Source organism: Salvia miltiorrhiza, chromosome 3, assembly GCF_028751815.1.
Source record: "Salvia miltiorrhiza cultivar Shanhuang (shh) chromosome 3, IMPLAD_Smil_shh, whole genome shotgun sequence".
In the NCBI taxonomy this organism is placed as follows: domain Eukaryota; kingdom Viridiplantae; phylum Streptophyta; class Magnoliopsida; order Lamiales; family Lamiaceae; genus Salvia; species Salvia miltiorrhiza.
Genome location: NC_080389.1, coordinates 45,411,904 through 45,425,823, shown reverse-complemented (window position 1 = coordinate 45,425,823; position 13,920 = coordinate 45,411,904). Strand labels below are relative to the sequence as shown.

The 13,920-nt window shown below is 36.3% G+C and overlaps 1 protein-coding gene across 2 annotated transcripts; it reads right to left on the bottom strand.

Annotated features, from left to right (window-relative positions):
• Positions 1 to 17: 17 nt before the first annotated feature.
• Positions 18 to 5,899, bottom strand: LOC131016001 ((2Z,6Z)-farnesyl diphosphate synthase CPT6, chloroplastic-like). 2 transcript variants are annotated; one of them, XM_057944546.1, is made up of 3 exons: positions 5,483 to 5,899; positions 4,407 to 4,477; positions 18 to 575 (listed from the first exon to the last, which is right to left on the bottom strand). In XM_057944546.1, the coding sequence occupies exons 1-3, from the start codon at positions 5,879 to 5,881 to the stop codon at positions 128 to 130; spliced, it is 918 nt and encodes a 305-aa protein (XP_057800529.1). In that variant the 5' UTR covers positions 5,882 to 5,899; the 3' UTR covers positions 18 to 127. The 2 variants fall into 2 exon arrangements, with proteins under 2 accessions (XP_057800529.1, XP_057800528.1); XM_057944545.1 differs by having other exon boundaries at positions 31 to 578.
• Between the last annotated feature and the right edge of the window lie 8,021 nt (positions 5,900 to 13,920).

The window sequence follows — 13,920 nt, the reverse complement described above, 5'->3', positions numbered from 1 at the left end:
TCATTAACCATAATGAAAATTTATTTAGTACGAAAGCACCAACATGGTGCAGCCGGATATACAAGAACTTACAATAAATATTCTTAAAATAAAAGACAATTTAAAACAAGATTATTTCCCATCGGAATTAACTCCTCCGCTCGCCGTAGCGCCTCTGCCTGCATCGGTACGAAGCAAGAGCTTCGCGAAGATCATCTTCACCAAAATCAGGGAAAAATTTATCTGCAAAGTATAACTCTGTATATGCCAATTGCCATAAAAGAAAGTTGCTAATTCTGAGCTCACCGCTTGTCCTTATCAGTAAATCTGGGTTTGGGAATTCGACGATGTTGGTCATCAGTTCTTGTTCGAACATAGTTTCGTTGATGTCGGTTACTCGTAGAATCCCAAGTTCTACTTTGGTCGCTATCTTTTTGGTTGCTTCTACGATGTCATCGTGACCGCTGTAGCTAACCGCCATCACCACATTCATTCCTTTGTTACCTTGGCTCATCTTTTCAGCCCAAGATATAGTGTTTTGAAGAGATTCTGGCAGCCTTGATTTGTTCCCAATCGCAAAAAATTGTATATTATGTCTACTAGAAGAAGAAGAAGATATCAGTTCCATTAGCATATATGCATGTCATAATTTTAGACAAAAAATGAAGTTTTGCATGAAAAGCATTCTACGAAAAGGACAAGTTGTTATAGATGCTAAAAGAACTACTTTTGATAGATGGATCTTATGTGCGATCCAGATAATCGCAGATAAAAATATTTATATGTAAGTATATTAATTATTAAATTGAGGTTTATTATATGTAAGTATATTAATAGTATCAAAATTTTTCAAAAAAATAAAATAGGCAAAAAATTATTGTTATCAAATTATATGAATTAGTATATCAATTGTGAGATGCACAAAGACTATCATGATGTGTTGCATGCATAATTTATATATTTAATCTAATCTATTTTTTTTTTTTTTGGGAAATAGAATTTTTATTTACCATTTTTCAAATACAATCCACCACCTTACATCACATAAACACGAATACAATTAGTTCAAAAACATCTTTTGAACTTTAGCATTCTTACTTCCTCTCACCACCATCATCAATTGACATTGTCTCACTACTCTATCTACATCACTTTCTTTACTATTGAATTTTCTATCATTTCTCTCTCACCACTCATTCAGAAAATTCTTGCAAGGATTGAGTGTTGGTCAGCAAGGTTATTGTCTTATGCAGGCAGACTACAATTGATTAAAGCGGTTCTGATTAGTATTCAAACGTATTGGAGTCTGGTATTCCTTCTTCCTCAAAAGGTAATGAAAACTATACAGGCTGCGTGTAGGTCATTTTTATGGTCCGGTAGTGCTGAAGTTACCAAGAGGAATCTGGTTTCTTGGGAGCAAATGTGCAATCCTAAGGAAGCTGGAGGGTGGAACATTATTAATCTGGAACTATGGAATAAGGCTGCTATATCCAAGCAATTATGGAATGTGCTAAAATCTAAGGAAAAACTGTGGGTGAGGTGGATACATGGTTACTATATCAAGCAAGGAGACTGGCAAATGATGCCAATTCCAACTCAAGCTGCTTGGGTGGTGCAGAAAATTTTGGGAGCTCGAGTTTACATGACTTCAATACCCAATGGTATGGATCTTTTGCAGCAAGAGACATTCTCCATCAAGAAAACCTATGTGGCTATGAGAGGAACACCAGAAAAGGTGAAGTGGTATCCTATGATCAGTAAAAGCTTAGCTGCACCTAAATGCATCTTTATATTATGGCTTGCTATACTGAAAAGGATGGCAACATGTGATAGATTGCTAAGGTTTGGAATACAGTGTGAGCAAGTATGTTGTTTATGCAAGCAGGAGAATGAGTCACTTAATCACTTATTCTTTACTTGTGAATTCTCGGCTCAAGTGTAGAGGAAATTAGCTAATTGGTGTGGAGTAAGCTAGGCAGCAGGCTTTCGCTTGGGATGCAGAGGTGGAGTATTTGGAAAGTCAAGGAACATCTAACACCGGGAAACAACTCATGTACAGGTTAGTGGTTGCTACTGCTGTTTATCATTTATAATCTAATCTATTAATATAATTAAATATTAGTATAATTTTTTTTACTTTTCTTTTCATCTAGCAACATAATATAAAATATATATTTTATCTACTACATAAATGGATATCAGTTAAAGTGAATCAGTTGCTGTTTAAGTATCATATTTTATTGGTCATTCCCATGCTATACATGATGCCGCCATTCCATGCATAAATGACGAATTGATCACTAAGTTACAAAAAGAATATAAATCTCGATATATAACTTATATTAAGATAAAAATGACTTGAAACATTAAAAAAATGTAAAAATAACATGAACTTTGGAGTCATTTGTAAAAATAATTTGAGCTTTAAAAATTACAAAGAAAATAATTCGAACATTGAAATCATTTGTGAAAATGGCATGAACTTTAAAAATATATAAAATAATCTGAACTTTTATAAAAATTATAAAAATTGCATAGGCTTACACTCTTGGACTCGAATTGCCAACTTGGAGAAGGCCTAAAGTGGACGTGAAAAGCACGTGAAAATTGTAAATTCATTTGAAATATTGCGAACAAAATATAAGATTCTATTATGCTACAAATTTTAATATTGCACAAATAATTTTCTTCTCGCAAAATATTTGTGACACCATGCACGAGCATGACAACTTTTTTTTGCTTTTTTGCTTTTTTTTTTTACAGATAAGACAACTTTGTGTTGAAGACATTCCATAATAGCAAATATCAACTAGCGTTAGGGGCGGTAATTCGAATACAATTAATCGATTATACTCGTAATTGAATCGTACTTGACGGGTTGTCGAGTTGTTTTCATGGTATCAATACAAGATTCGATTAGTGGGTTGGGTATACCCGATACCCAAATTTGTATACATGTTAATCAAACGGTGACAACATTTTTCGGTCGTTGGAGGCCGCACGACGAACAAAACGGCGACAACATTTTTCGGTCGTTAAATCAGTCGTACGTTAAGCGTTTAACGATCGAATTTTCGAGTTTAACGACTGAATTTTCGGTCGTTAGAGCTGCGTTTTCTTGTAGTGAAAGTTATTATTTATGAAGTAAAGCCCTAATTTCTAATCTTATTAGTTTCTAATTCTATTCTCTAATTTATGAAGTAAAGCCCTAATTTCTAACTCACAGTGCCCTCATCCCTACCCTCCCTCGACCCTCACTGCTGACACTCTCACTCACATGGTGCCTCACCTCACGCCTCAAGGCTCAGGCAGCCATGCCCCACCATTGTCGGACACCACCACCACCACCATCGCACGCAGCACCAACACCAATAGGGAGGCCACAACAGCAGTAAGAAGAGAGGTTAACTTTATTTGGTAATATGGTACGACAACCTTTTTTGCAAAAAAAAAAAAGTTCCCTTCTTTTGTATTATCAATTTTCTTTAACACATTTGCAGCTTAAAATAAAAATAAATGTTGAGCATGAATGCCCAAAATCAATTATCTTCAACACAAATATTGTGACAAGAAACCAATTATTTTTTAGCATAATTGGATCCCATTGCTTTCCAATCTCATCATAAACTAAAGAGGAAATCATATACTAATAAAAAGACATCACATAGCTTCATTGTGCCAAAATATGTTCACATAATTTGAGAAAGGCTTCATGACAGAAGCATGATAAAAAAAATGGCCAAAAGTGCTACAAAAATAAAATCGATAATACCAAAAAAGGAAAAAAATTCAAGAACTTGACATGGCACAACCACGTCAGCAACGGGCTCTAGGTGTCACCAAAAGCCCAAATAATTGATTTTGGACCCGAAATATGAGTGCCAATGCAAAAAAAGAAAGTTATAATAATCATTTTCAAATTCCATAATATATAGTCATTTTTTTGAAAACACTGAAAGTTACGGTCCTATTTTAAAAAATAGCTCGTGAAGTCACCTTCAAATTTCTTTTTTTTTTTTTCAAATGAAACACATTCAAATTTGTACAACATTTGAAAAATTCAATCATATGTTCAAAGAAAAATAGGCCGCAATGCTAGCGGGAGAAAATATTCAGACGAAGATCACGACGTCGCTGCCGATCTATGCGACTTCATCGCTTGCTAAAGCAGTGTAATCTCAAAGTAAGAGAAATAGGTTCCAAAGAAGAACTAAAATTGTTGTTTGAACACAAAATATATAATTAAACAAATATATATATGCATATAGTTAAACGCAAACAAATATAATTAAAATCAATGCGAATTTAATAATATGTGTCTGCATGCACAAAATATATGATTTAAATTTAGATCTATATATTAATGAAGGAGGAATATCTACCGAAATTTGACCATATATATACTTACATACATACGATGCAATTACCTTGTTATGAGTTCCTTGACATGTGATCGTATGTTATTTTCAATAGCTCTCATCAGGTAGTCAACTTCTATCTGTAATAGGTTGAAAATGTGTTAGCATATATATGATACACTATATATATGAATCTACAAGTTGGAAATGTAATATTGAATATGTTGTTTTCATCCAATTAATAAACAACAAATATTATAGTCAGAAGCCGAGCCAATTAAGCTCCTGCCAGTTCCGATGAATTTGTTTTAAAACTACATAATATTTATTTTAGGCTGCATTTATTATTTCTTTTTCCCCCCTCCACTCCACATTGTAAATACATATTAATTATGTAAATTCTTTCATTTAAACTTTCTCCTAAACATATCAAAAAAATAAATAAATAAATAAACAAAACAAAACATATAAATATAATTTTGTCTCTCGACTCGTTAAATTCTAATTCTATCCGTAATTAACAATCGAAACACCATCTAAACGAATATACACATAAAAAGTATTTCCTTCATCATGAAACATCATTTTAATTTTTCATTTTCTTTCATCTCTAAAATATCTTCTTCTTTCTTTTGACATGATCTCACTAATTATCACTCTTAAAATTACCACTATTTACACATATCTTCATTGATCGATCCAAATAAATTCACTAATTATCATCATTAATTTTCTAAATTTGTTGGACCCCCCTTGTCCACTAACCAAATGCACAATTAACTTTTTTAAAATTCCCTGTCCACTTAACGGAGAAAATTGTTTCATAGACGGGAGTAAATTGTTTCATAGACGGAGAGAGTATATAAATGATTAATTGATTGATAAAAGATTCGCCAAAGTTGACCTAATTTTAGTTTTAGGTACGATCTGGAAATGTTTTGACACTGACATCACATTTTGTTTCATAACATACTAAATACATGTCTAATAATTTTCGACCCCTTGAAAAATTAAATGGCATGATAATTTTTGCATGCATGCTAGAAAAAACAAACTATTTTGATTTTGAAAATAACATCAACATGAACATTAAAAGTATATTATAAAACGACATCATCAATATAAGAGAGACGATGAATACTGACTTTGGATCGTCTCCAATTATCCTCGGAGAAAATGAAGGTTGTTAGAGTCTTGATTCCGAGCTCACAACAGTTGAAAATGAGGCCTGTGAGGTTCTGCAAACCAGCTTGGTGGCCATCTTGGACCGGCAACATTCTATTTTTAGCCCACCTTCCATTTCCGTCCATGATAATAGCGACGTGTTTGGGTATTGCTTCACTTTTCTTCCAATCAGTTTCATGTTCTCCTAAAGCTGAGGAAGACGCCAAACACGCCTTAGTTGGACAAGAAAAACACCCAGTAATTGCATTCGGTCCCTTCGCAGTCCGTTTTCGTGCAGTGGTTGAATACAAGGCATAATTGGGAGGAGATGGCAATCTTGATGTTGCAGGAACAATTGTAGTTAACTGTAGCGACACCATTTTTCTTTTAATTTTCTTTTTAATCCGTCTCTTAATTTTTTGCTTAGGGAAAAGAGTCTATTTATTGAGGCAATTAAGTACTATTTTCCTTTTCTTTTATTTTTTCTTCCCTATTTTTCTTCTAGAGATAAGATAGGGTCATGGTTTACTGAAATTTCAAATATGTTAATTTTCATCAATTAATGAACAACCAAAGCATTGAATTATTAGGGTATCTAATTAGAGGCGGCAAAGATATATAATATCATAAATAGATATAATAGTGACTTGCATATAGCGTGCTAGCCTGCAAACTACACAATACGGATAGACTAATATTAATGCATAATGTAGATGTTAAGTTTTTCCACCTCATGTGAAAGCCCACAACTTTTGACAAAAGTTGCGGATGAATAATTTGAAAGTTTGAAGCAGCAAAAGTTTGACAGATTTTTTCAGCAATTGGAAGTCAACAATTGCGGCCATAAAGTTCAACAATTTGCAGCTCAAATCTCCTATAAATTGAGCTCATTCTGCAGAAGGAAAAATGTGCAGAGTGAAGAGAAAAGTGAGGCAACAAGAGAGAGTTTGGTGAGTGCTTTTTTGAGAGAAGAAAATTGTGAGGAAAAATCATAGGATTTTTCATCTCTCTTAAAATAGTAGCTCAGTCCTCTTGTGTTTTCCAAGTTATTAAACTTGAGATTTGTGTTTCCCCTATTTTGTGTAGGGAGAATTTTGTAAGCCTACTATATACATAGTGGAAGATTTCTAGACTACGGTCTCGTGGTTTTTCCCAATTTGGGTTTTCCACGTAAAAATTCTTGTCTCATATTTTCTTATATTTTGCACCAAATATTTTTCTTGGTTTGGATCCCATTTTGTAATCCAGCAAGAGGGAAAAGAATTATCCTGGTTCCGCTGTGCAAGTGTCATTTATTTGGACACTCGTGAATATTTATTCACCACTTTTCCCAACAAGTGGTATCAGAGCCACTTTGGTTCTGAGGCGGATTAAAAATGGAGGAATCGTCGTCGCTTGGTGGTATGTTCAAATTGAACGGATCAAATTACTCAATTTGGAAGCCAAGCATGTTGGATCTTCTCTATTGTAAGGATCTCTATTTACCCTTACATGGAGATGATGCCAAACCAAAGGATATGAGTGATGATGAATGGCTCATCATGCACAGGAAAACAGTTGGTTACGTCCGGCGCTTCATTGAACACAGTATTTTTCATCATTTTGCTAATGAGGAAAAAGCTGATGTTCTTTGGAAGAAAATGGAAGCTATGTTTGAAAGGAAAAATGCTTTAAACAAAGCTTCCATCATCAGAAAAATCGTTCGCTTGCGATATGCGGAGGGTGCCAACATGACGGAGCACCTCAATGCATACCAGGGTCTTATCAACCAATCCACCAACATGAAGATTTCTCTTGATGATGAAGTCGTAGCTTTATTGCTACTCAGTTCGTTGCCGGACAGTTGGGACACTCTTGTAGTGTCAATCAGCAACTCGGCTCCAGGTGGAGCACTGACCTTGCAGATGGTCAAAGATTGTCTTCTTAATGAAGAATCCAGAAGAAAAGATCAAGAACGTTCTTCTGAGACAAAGGCGATGATTGCTGAAAACGGAGATCGAGGGAGAAGTAAAAGTAAAGGCTCTCAATACTCGAGAGATAAATCCAGGGGGAAGTCTAAACCCAGAAAAGACTTCAAATGCCATTATTGCGGTGGTCCAAACCACTATGAGAGAGACTGCAGAAAGAAGAAAAGAGATCAAGTGCGTGGAAATAATGAAAATGCTGAGAAAGACACAACAGCAGTTGCAACTGATGGCGATGTTGTCGTAGTTTGCGATGATGCTCTTGTGAGTTCGTCATGCCAACAAACAGACTGGATCGTTGATTCGGGTGCATCATATCACATTTCACCACATCGTGATATGTTTGCATCCTACACCGGTGGCAGCTTTGGCAAAGTCAGAATGGCCAATCATGGTGTGACAGAAGTTGCTGGTATAGAAGACATTGTCCTGCTTACTGACACTGGATGTAAGCTTATCTTAAAAGATGTCCGACATGTTCTTGATATCAGACTCAATATTATTTCCACTGGCAAGCTCGACGATGATGGCTACATCAACCATTTCGGCGAAGGAAAATGGAAGCTAATCAAAGGCTCTCTAATTGCAGCAAAGGGTAGAAAGCAAAATTCTCTCTACATGATGCATGCAACGTTGTCCAATGGAGAGGTGAATGCAGTCGTCAAAAATTCCTCCATTGAGATATGGCATAAGAGGCTTGGGCATCTGAGCCAGAAAGGTCTGGAGATCTTGGCTAGAAGAAGCCTCATCCCTGAGGTTAAAGGAATGCACTTGGAAACCTGTGTTGATTGTTTGGCCGGAAAACAATACAGAGTTGCATTCAAGAGCTTCTCTCCCTCAAGAAGAGCTCAACCTCTTGATTTGGTGCACACAGATTTGTGCTACATGAAAGATAGAACTCTTGGTGGCGCACTATATTTCGTCACTTTCATTGACAATTTTTCGAGGAAAGTCTGGTGTTTTGCTTTGAAAACCAAAGACCAAACGTTGGAGGTCTTTAAGAATTTTCAAGCAAAAGTCGAGAGACAAACGGGAAGGAAACTGAAGTGTGTTCGTGCAGACAACGGCGGTGAGTACCAAGGCCCGTTTGAGCAACACTGCAGGAACCATGGTATCAAGCTTGAGAAAAGCGTCCCAAAGACCCCTCAACACAATGGCGTGGCAGAAAGGATGAACAGAACAATTTGTGAAAGAATCAAATGCATGCTGTCGCACTCCAAACTGCCAAAATCCTTTTGGGGTGAAGCTATGAGGACCGCAGTTGACTTGATCAACCTTTCTCCATCAACTCCTCTGGGTGGTGACATTCCAGATAGAGTTTGGTCCGGGAAAGACGTGTCTTACAAACACTTGAGAGTGTTTGGCTGCAGGGCTTTTGTTCACATTCCAAAAGATGAGAGATCCAAGCTTGATGATAAAACCAAACCATGTATCTTCTTGGGATATGCTCATGAAGAGTTTGGTTATAGATTATGGGACCCAGTTAACAGGAAAGTCATCAGAAGCAGGGATGTTGTATTCCTTGAAGATCAAGTTCCTGATGATGCGAAGGAAAAGCCTGAATCTAATTCAGAAGTTCCTGTCAACTTAGATCCAGTTCCTTCACCGACACTCCAGAATTACGGGGGAGATACCCAATCGGAGCATGGTGATCCGGTTGATGATGAAGCAGGTGACGATCAGACTCCACCTGTACAAGATGATGTCCCTCCAGTTAGAAGGTCTACCAGAGAAAGACAACCTTCTACCAGATATAGCCCACATGAGTATGTAATGCTCACTGATAGATGAGAGCCACAGAGTTTTGTAGAAGCCATGGCGCATGACCAAAAGGAGAAGTGGTTAGAAGCCATGAAGGAGGAGATGAACTCCTTAGTTGAAAATCACACCTATGACTTAGTAAAGTTGCCAGCCGGCAAGAGATCGCTGAAAAATAAGTGGGTCTACAGATTAAAGGCTGAGGAGAATAGCTCACAACCAAGGTACAAGGCGAGACTGGTTGTGAAGGGTTTCAGTCAGAAAAAGGGTGTTGATTTTGAAGAGATTTTCTCACCAGTGGTGAAGATGTCTTCAATCAGAGTGGTGCTCGCGATTGCTGCCAGTTTGGACCTGGAGATCGAGCAACTTGATGTGAAGACTGCATTTCTACATGGAGATTTAGACAAAGAAATCTACATGGACCAGCCTGAAGGTTTCAAAGTCAAAGGAAAAGAGTACCTTGTATGCAGGTTGAAGAAGAGCTTGTACGGCCTAAAACAAGCTCCCAGACTTTGGTACATGAAGTTTGAGTCCTTCATGTCAACCCATGGCTACAACAAGATCACCTCAGATCACTGTGTTTTCTTCAAGAAGTTCACAGGAGGTGATTTTATCATATTGTCAGTCTACGTTGACGATATGTTAATTGTAGGCCATGATGCCAGCAAGATTGATAAGCTGAAGAAAGAGCTGAGCAAGTCTTTTGCGATGAAAGACTTAGGCGCGGCTAAGCAGATCCTTGGAATGAAGATCTTCAGGGACAGGAAGAGCAAGGAGCTCTGGTTATCTCAAGAACAATATATTGAGAAAGTTCTTGAAAGATTTAGAATGAGCAAGTCGAAGCCAGTCGCCACTCCACTTGCGGGTCACATGAAGCTAAGCTCAGCACAATGCCCGACAAGTGAGACAGAAAAGGAAGAACTGCAAAAGATTCCATATGCTTTTGCGGTGGGGAGTCTAATGTATGCTATGATATGCACTAGACCTGACGTCGCTCATGCAGTTGGTGTGGTAAGTCGATTTCTCTCAAACCCAGGAAAAGAGCATTGGACAGCAGTGAAATGGATATTTCGGTACCTGAGAGGTACTTCTAAACTTTGTCTGAAGTTTGGTGATAACCATATTCTACTTGAAGGATATGTGGATGCAGACATGGCTGGTGACATAGATTCCAGGAAATCCACATCGGGATACCTGATGAGACTTGCAGGGGGAGCTATCTCGTGGCAATCGAAACTTCAAAAATGCGTGGCATTATCCACAACGGAAGCTGAGTACATTGCTGTGACGGAAGCTTGCAAAGAGGTGTTGTGGTTGAAGAAGTTTCTACAAGAGCTGGGCTTGAAGCAAGAGAAGTATGTGATTTACTGCGACAGTCAAAGCGCAATTCACTTGAGTAAGAATTCGAGTTTTCACTCGAGATCGAAACATATTGATGTGAGATATCACTGGATTCGAGATGCACTTGAAAGGAAACTAATGCAGCTCGAGAAGATCCACACCGATGAGAATGGTGCAGATATGTTTACCAAGTCCTTACCCCGAGATAAGTTTGAGATCTGCAAACGTGAAGCAGGTCTAGTTGAATCTCCACATGACGTGGAGGGGGAGAATTGTTAAGTTTTTCCACCTCATGTGAAAGCCCACAACTTTTGACAAAAGTTGCGGATGAATAATTTGAAAGTTTGAAGCAGCAAAAGTTTGACAGATTTTTTCAGCAATTGGAAGTCAACAATTGCGGCCATAAAGTTCAACAATTTGCAGCTCAAATCTCCTATAAATTGAGCTCATTCTGCAGAAGGAAAAATGTGCAGAGTGAAGAGAAAAGTGAGGCAACAAGAGAGAGTTTGGTGAGTGCTTTTTTGAGAGAAGAAAATTGTGAGGAAAAATCATAGGATTTTTCATCTCTCTTAAAATAGTAGCTCAGTCCTCTTGTGTTTTCCAAGTTATTAAACTTGAGATTTGTGTTTCCCCTATTTTGTGTAGGGAGAATTTTGTAAGCCTACTATATACATAGTGGAAGATTTCTAGACTACGGTCTCGTGGTTTTTCCCAATTTGGGTTTTCCACGTAAAAATTCTTGTCTCATATTTTCTTATATTTTGCACCAAATATTTTTCTTGGTTTGGATCCCATTTTGTAATCCAGCAAGAGGGAAAAGAATTATCCTGGTTCCGCTGTGCAAGTGTCATTTATTTGGACACTCGTGAATATTTATTCACCACTTTTCCCAACAGTAGATTCGAATATATGTTATCTTTTAAATGCATTAGCACATCTAAAAAGGTTGGGATCCTGTAGATTCTAATCTTATCGTTATATTGTAGATCACGGTAATTAGGCATAATGCTAAATATATATTTACTAATTGTATATGCATATATATACAATTTATAAAAAAGATCTACGGTCCTACGATAAGATATGGGATTTATATGATTAACTTCCCATATAAAAATTAAACTATGTCTTATATTTAGATTCAATTTCGGAATAAAGTCTAATAGCTATTAGACTTTATTCCAAAATTGAATCTAAATATAAGACATAGTTTAATATTTATATGGGAAGTTGATCCAAACAAGTTTCGCTACTAGAAAAAGCAACTTTAATGATCGAAGTAACGACCATTGTTAATGGTCATTATTTTAATGGTCGTTTTGTCTTTTAACCGATCGAAAATTCGATCATTAGCTTTAATGATCGAAATTTCGATCGTCAAATATCGATTTTGCTCGTAAATTTTTATCATTTTTTTTTTATTTTTAACAACCCAAAATTCGATCGTTAAAATTAAAAAAAAAAGAAGAAAAAAATACTTATTTTCAATTGTTGCGCAACCTAGCTTTGCCCCCCCACCCCCCCAACCCCAACACACACACAAGTATTTCTAATGTATTTTATATTCATTCACATACACTTTGATAAACATCCCAATGGGTCTCATGGAAGTGACCTAAGTTAAGCACAATTAATATTGATCTTTGTTTCGAGTAGTCACCAGTATAGATGATGCATATTATTGATATAGCACATATCAATTCATTTAAACTCTCCTTTAATATGTAATCTCATATCTGCATACCTTTAGAATATGTTGAGAAGTACATCTAAGACTTGTGGTGCCGGCGAAAGAGTGACGACATAAATAACGATCGATTTTAAAATAATAAAAATTAATATTATTGTTATTTATTTTCATAAAGTTAGTGTTTATCGTTAAAAAAGTTAAAAAAAAATCTAATCAATTTTAAAATAAGAAAAAAAAATATAGACACGAATCAGCGACCGATTTTAAACAATATAAAAACAATATAAACAAATTAATTTTCAATCGTTTAAAAATAAAAAATAAAATAAAAATATTAACGACCGAATTTTCAATCGTTAAAAAATAATATTAATGACCAAATTTTAGTCCTTAAAACACTACAAAAAAAGGGTAATTACCAGCGGCGGTTTGTCGTCGGTAATCGTGGGGCGGCCGCCGGAAAAATGATCACCAGCGGTAATTTCCTCGTCGGTGATACGTTTATCGGCGAAAAATGACCCCGTCAGTAAATAACGGCGGCGGCCGCCACCGGTGATTAGCGTCGTTGCTCGGCGGAGTTTCGTAGGAGAAATACCGGCGGCAGGTACCGCAGATGATTAGCGGCGGCGCTACCGCCGCAGGTAATATTGACCGAACGGCGGTGGCGCTGATCAACGGATGGCCGAAGAAATATCGGCGGCACCTGCCGCCGGTAATTAGTGGCGGCGCTACCGCTGCCGGTAATGTTGACCGAATGGCGGTGGCGCCGATCAACGGAAGGACCAGAAAAATACTGGCAATAGGGGCCGCCGGTAATTAGCGGTGGCACGATGCCGCCGGGAATTTTTTCTAATTTATTTTTTAAAATCAATTAATTAATAAATTAATTTATTTATTTATACCCCACAAGTATTTCCGTATTTATACAGTAGTGCATACGTTAGACAAACTTCTCAGTTGGTCACCCATCTTAGTTGTGCTCTAAGTCAAGCACGCTTAACTTTGAAGTTCCTTTCGAGTGGTCACCAATACAGAACACTCGTATTATTGATATATCCAGTACCTATTAATTCATTTCTATTTCAATATACAATATCATACATTCATAACCTTAGGATATGTCGAGATGATATCCAAGAGATGTTGTTAATTATTGATCGGTCTCGTTTCCGTCCTTATTTTTATGTCAACAAAATATTATTCATTAATTTTTAATTATTATTATTATTTTATTTTATTTTTATCAATTTAGTTTATACACCATAAGTATTTTAATTTGGTAATCGTAATGTATTTCGAATTTATTTGCATACGTTCTTATTTTTATGTTGAAAAAACATTTATTTATTAATTTATTATTAATATTTTTTATATATCAATCTAGTTTATACACCATTAGTATTTTAATTTGGTAATTGTAATGTATTTTGAATTTATTTGCATACGTTGAATTCAATCACAATAAATAAGGGATGGAGAACGAGGTAAGGTAAGTGCAATGTTGTTTGAAAACGTGAAATAAATAGTTCAAGAAAACATAAATGTAAAAATAAAGTGCAAGTGTAATTTTGTTCCAAAACATGAAATAAATAGTTCAACCAAATATAAATACATATATAGAAGTCAGGACGATGGATCGGGGATCGAAGACCTAATGGGTAGGGGA

Coding starts and splice junctions, on each gene's coding strand:
- LOC131016001 (XM_057944545.1), bottom strand. CDS start 5,881: ATGGTGTCGCTACAGTTAACTACAATTGTTCCTGCAACATCAAGATTG. Junction 4,478..5,482: donor ATAATTGGAGACGATCCAAA/GTCAGTATTCAT, acceptor AACCTATTACAG/ATAGAAGTTGACTACCTGAT. Junction 579..4,406: donor GTCAAGGAACTCATAACAAG/GTAATTGCATCG, acceptor TTCTTCTTCTAG/TAGACATAATATACAATTTT.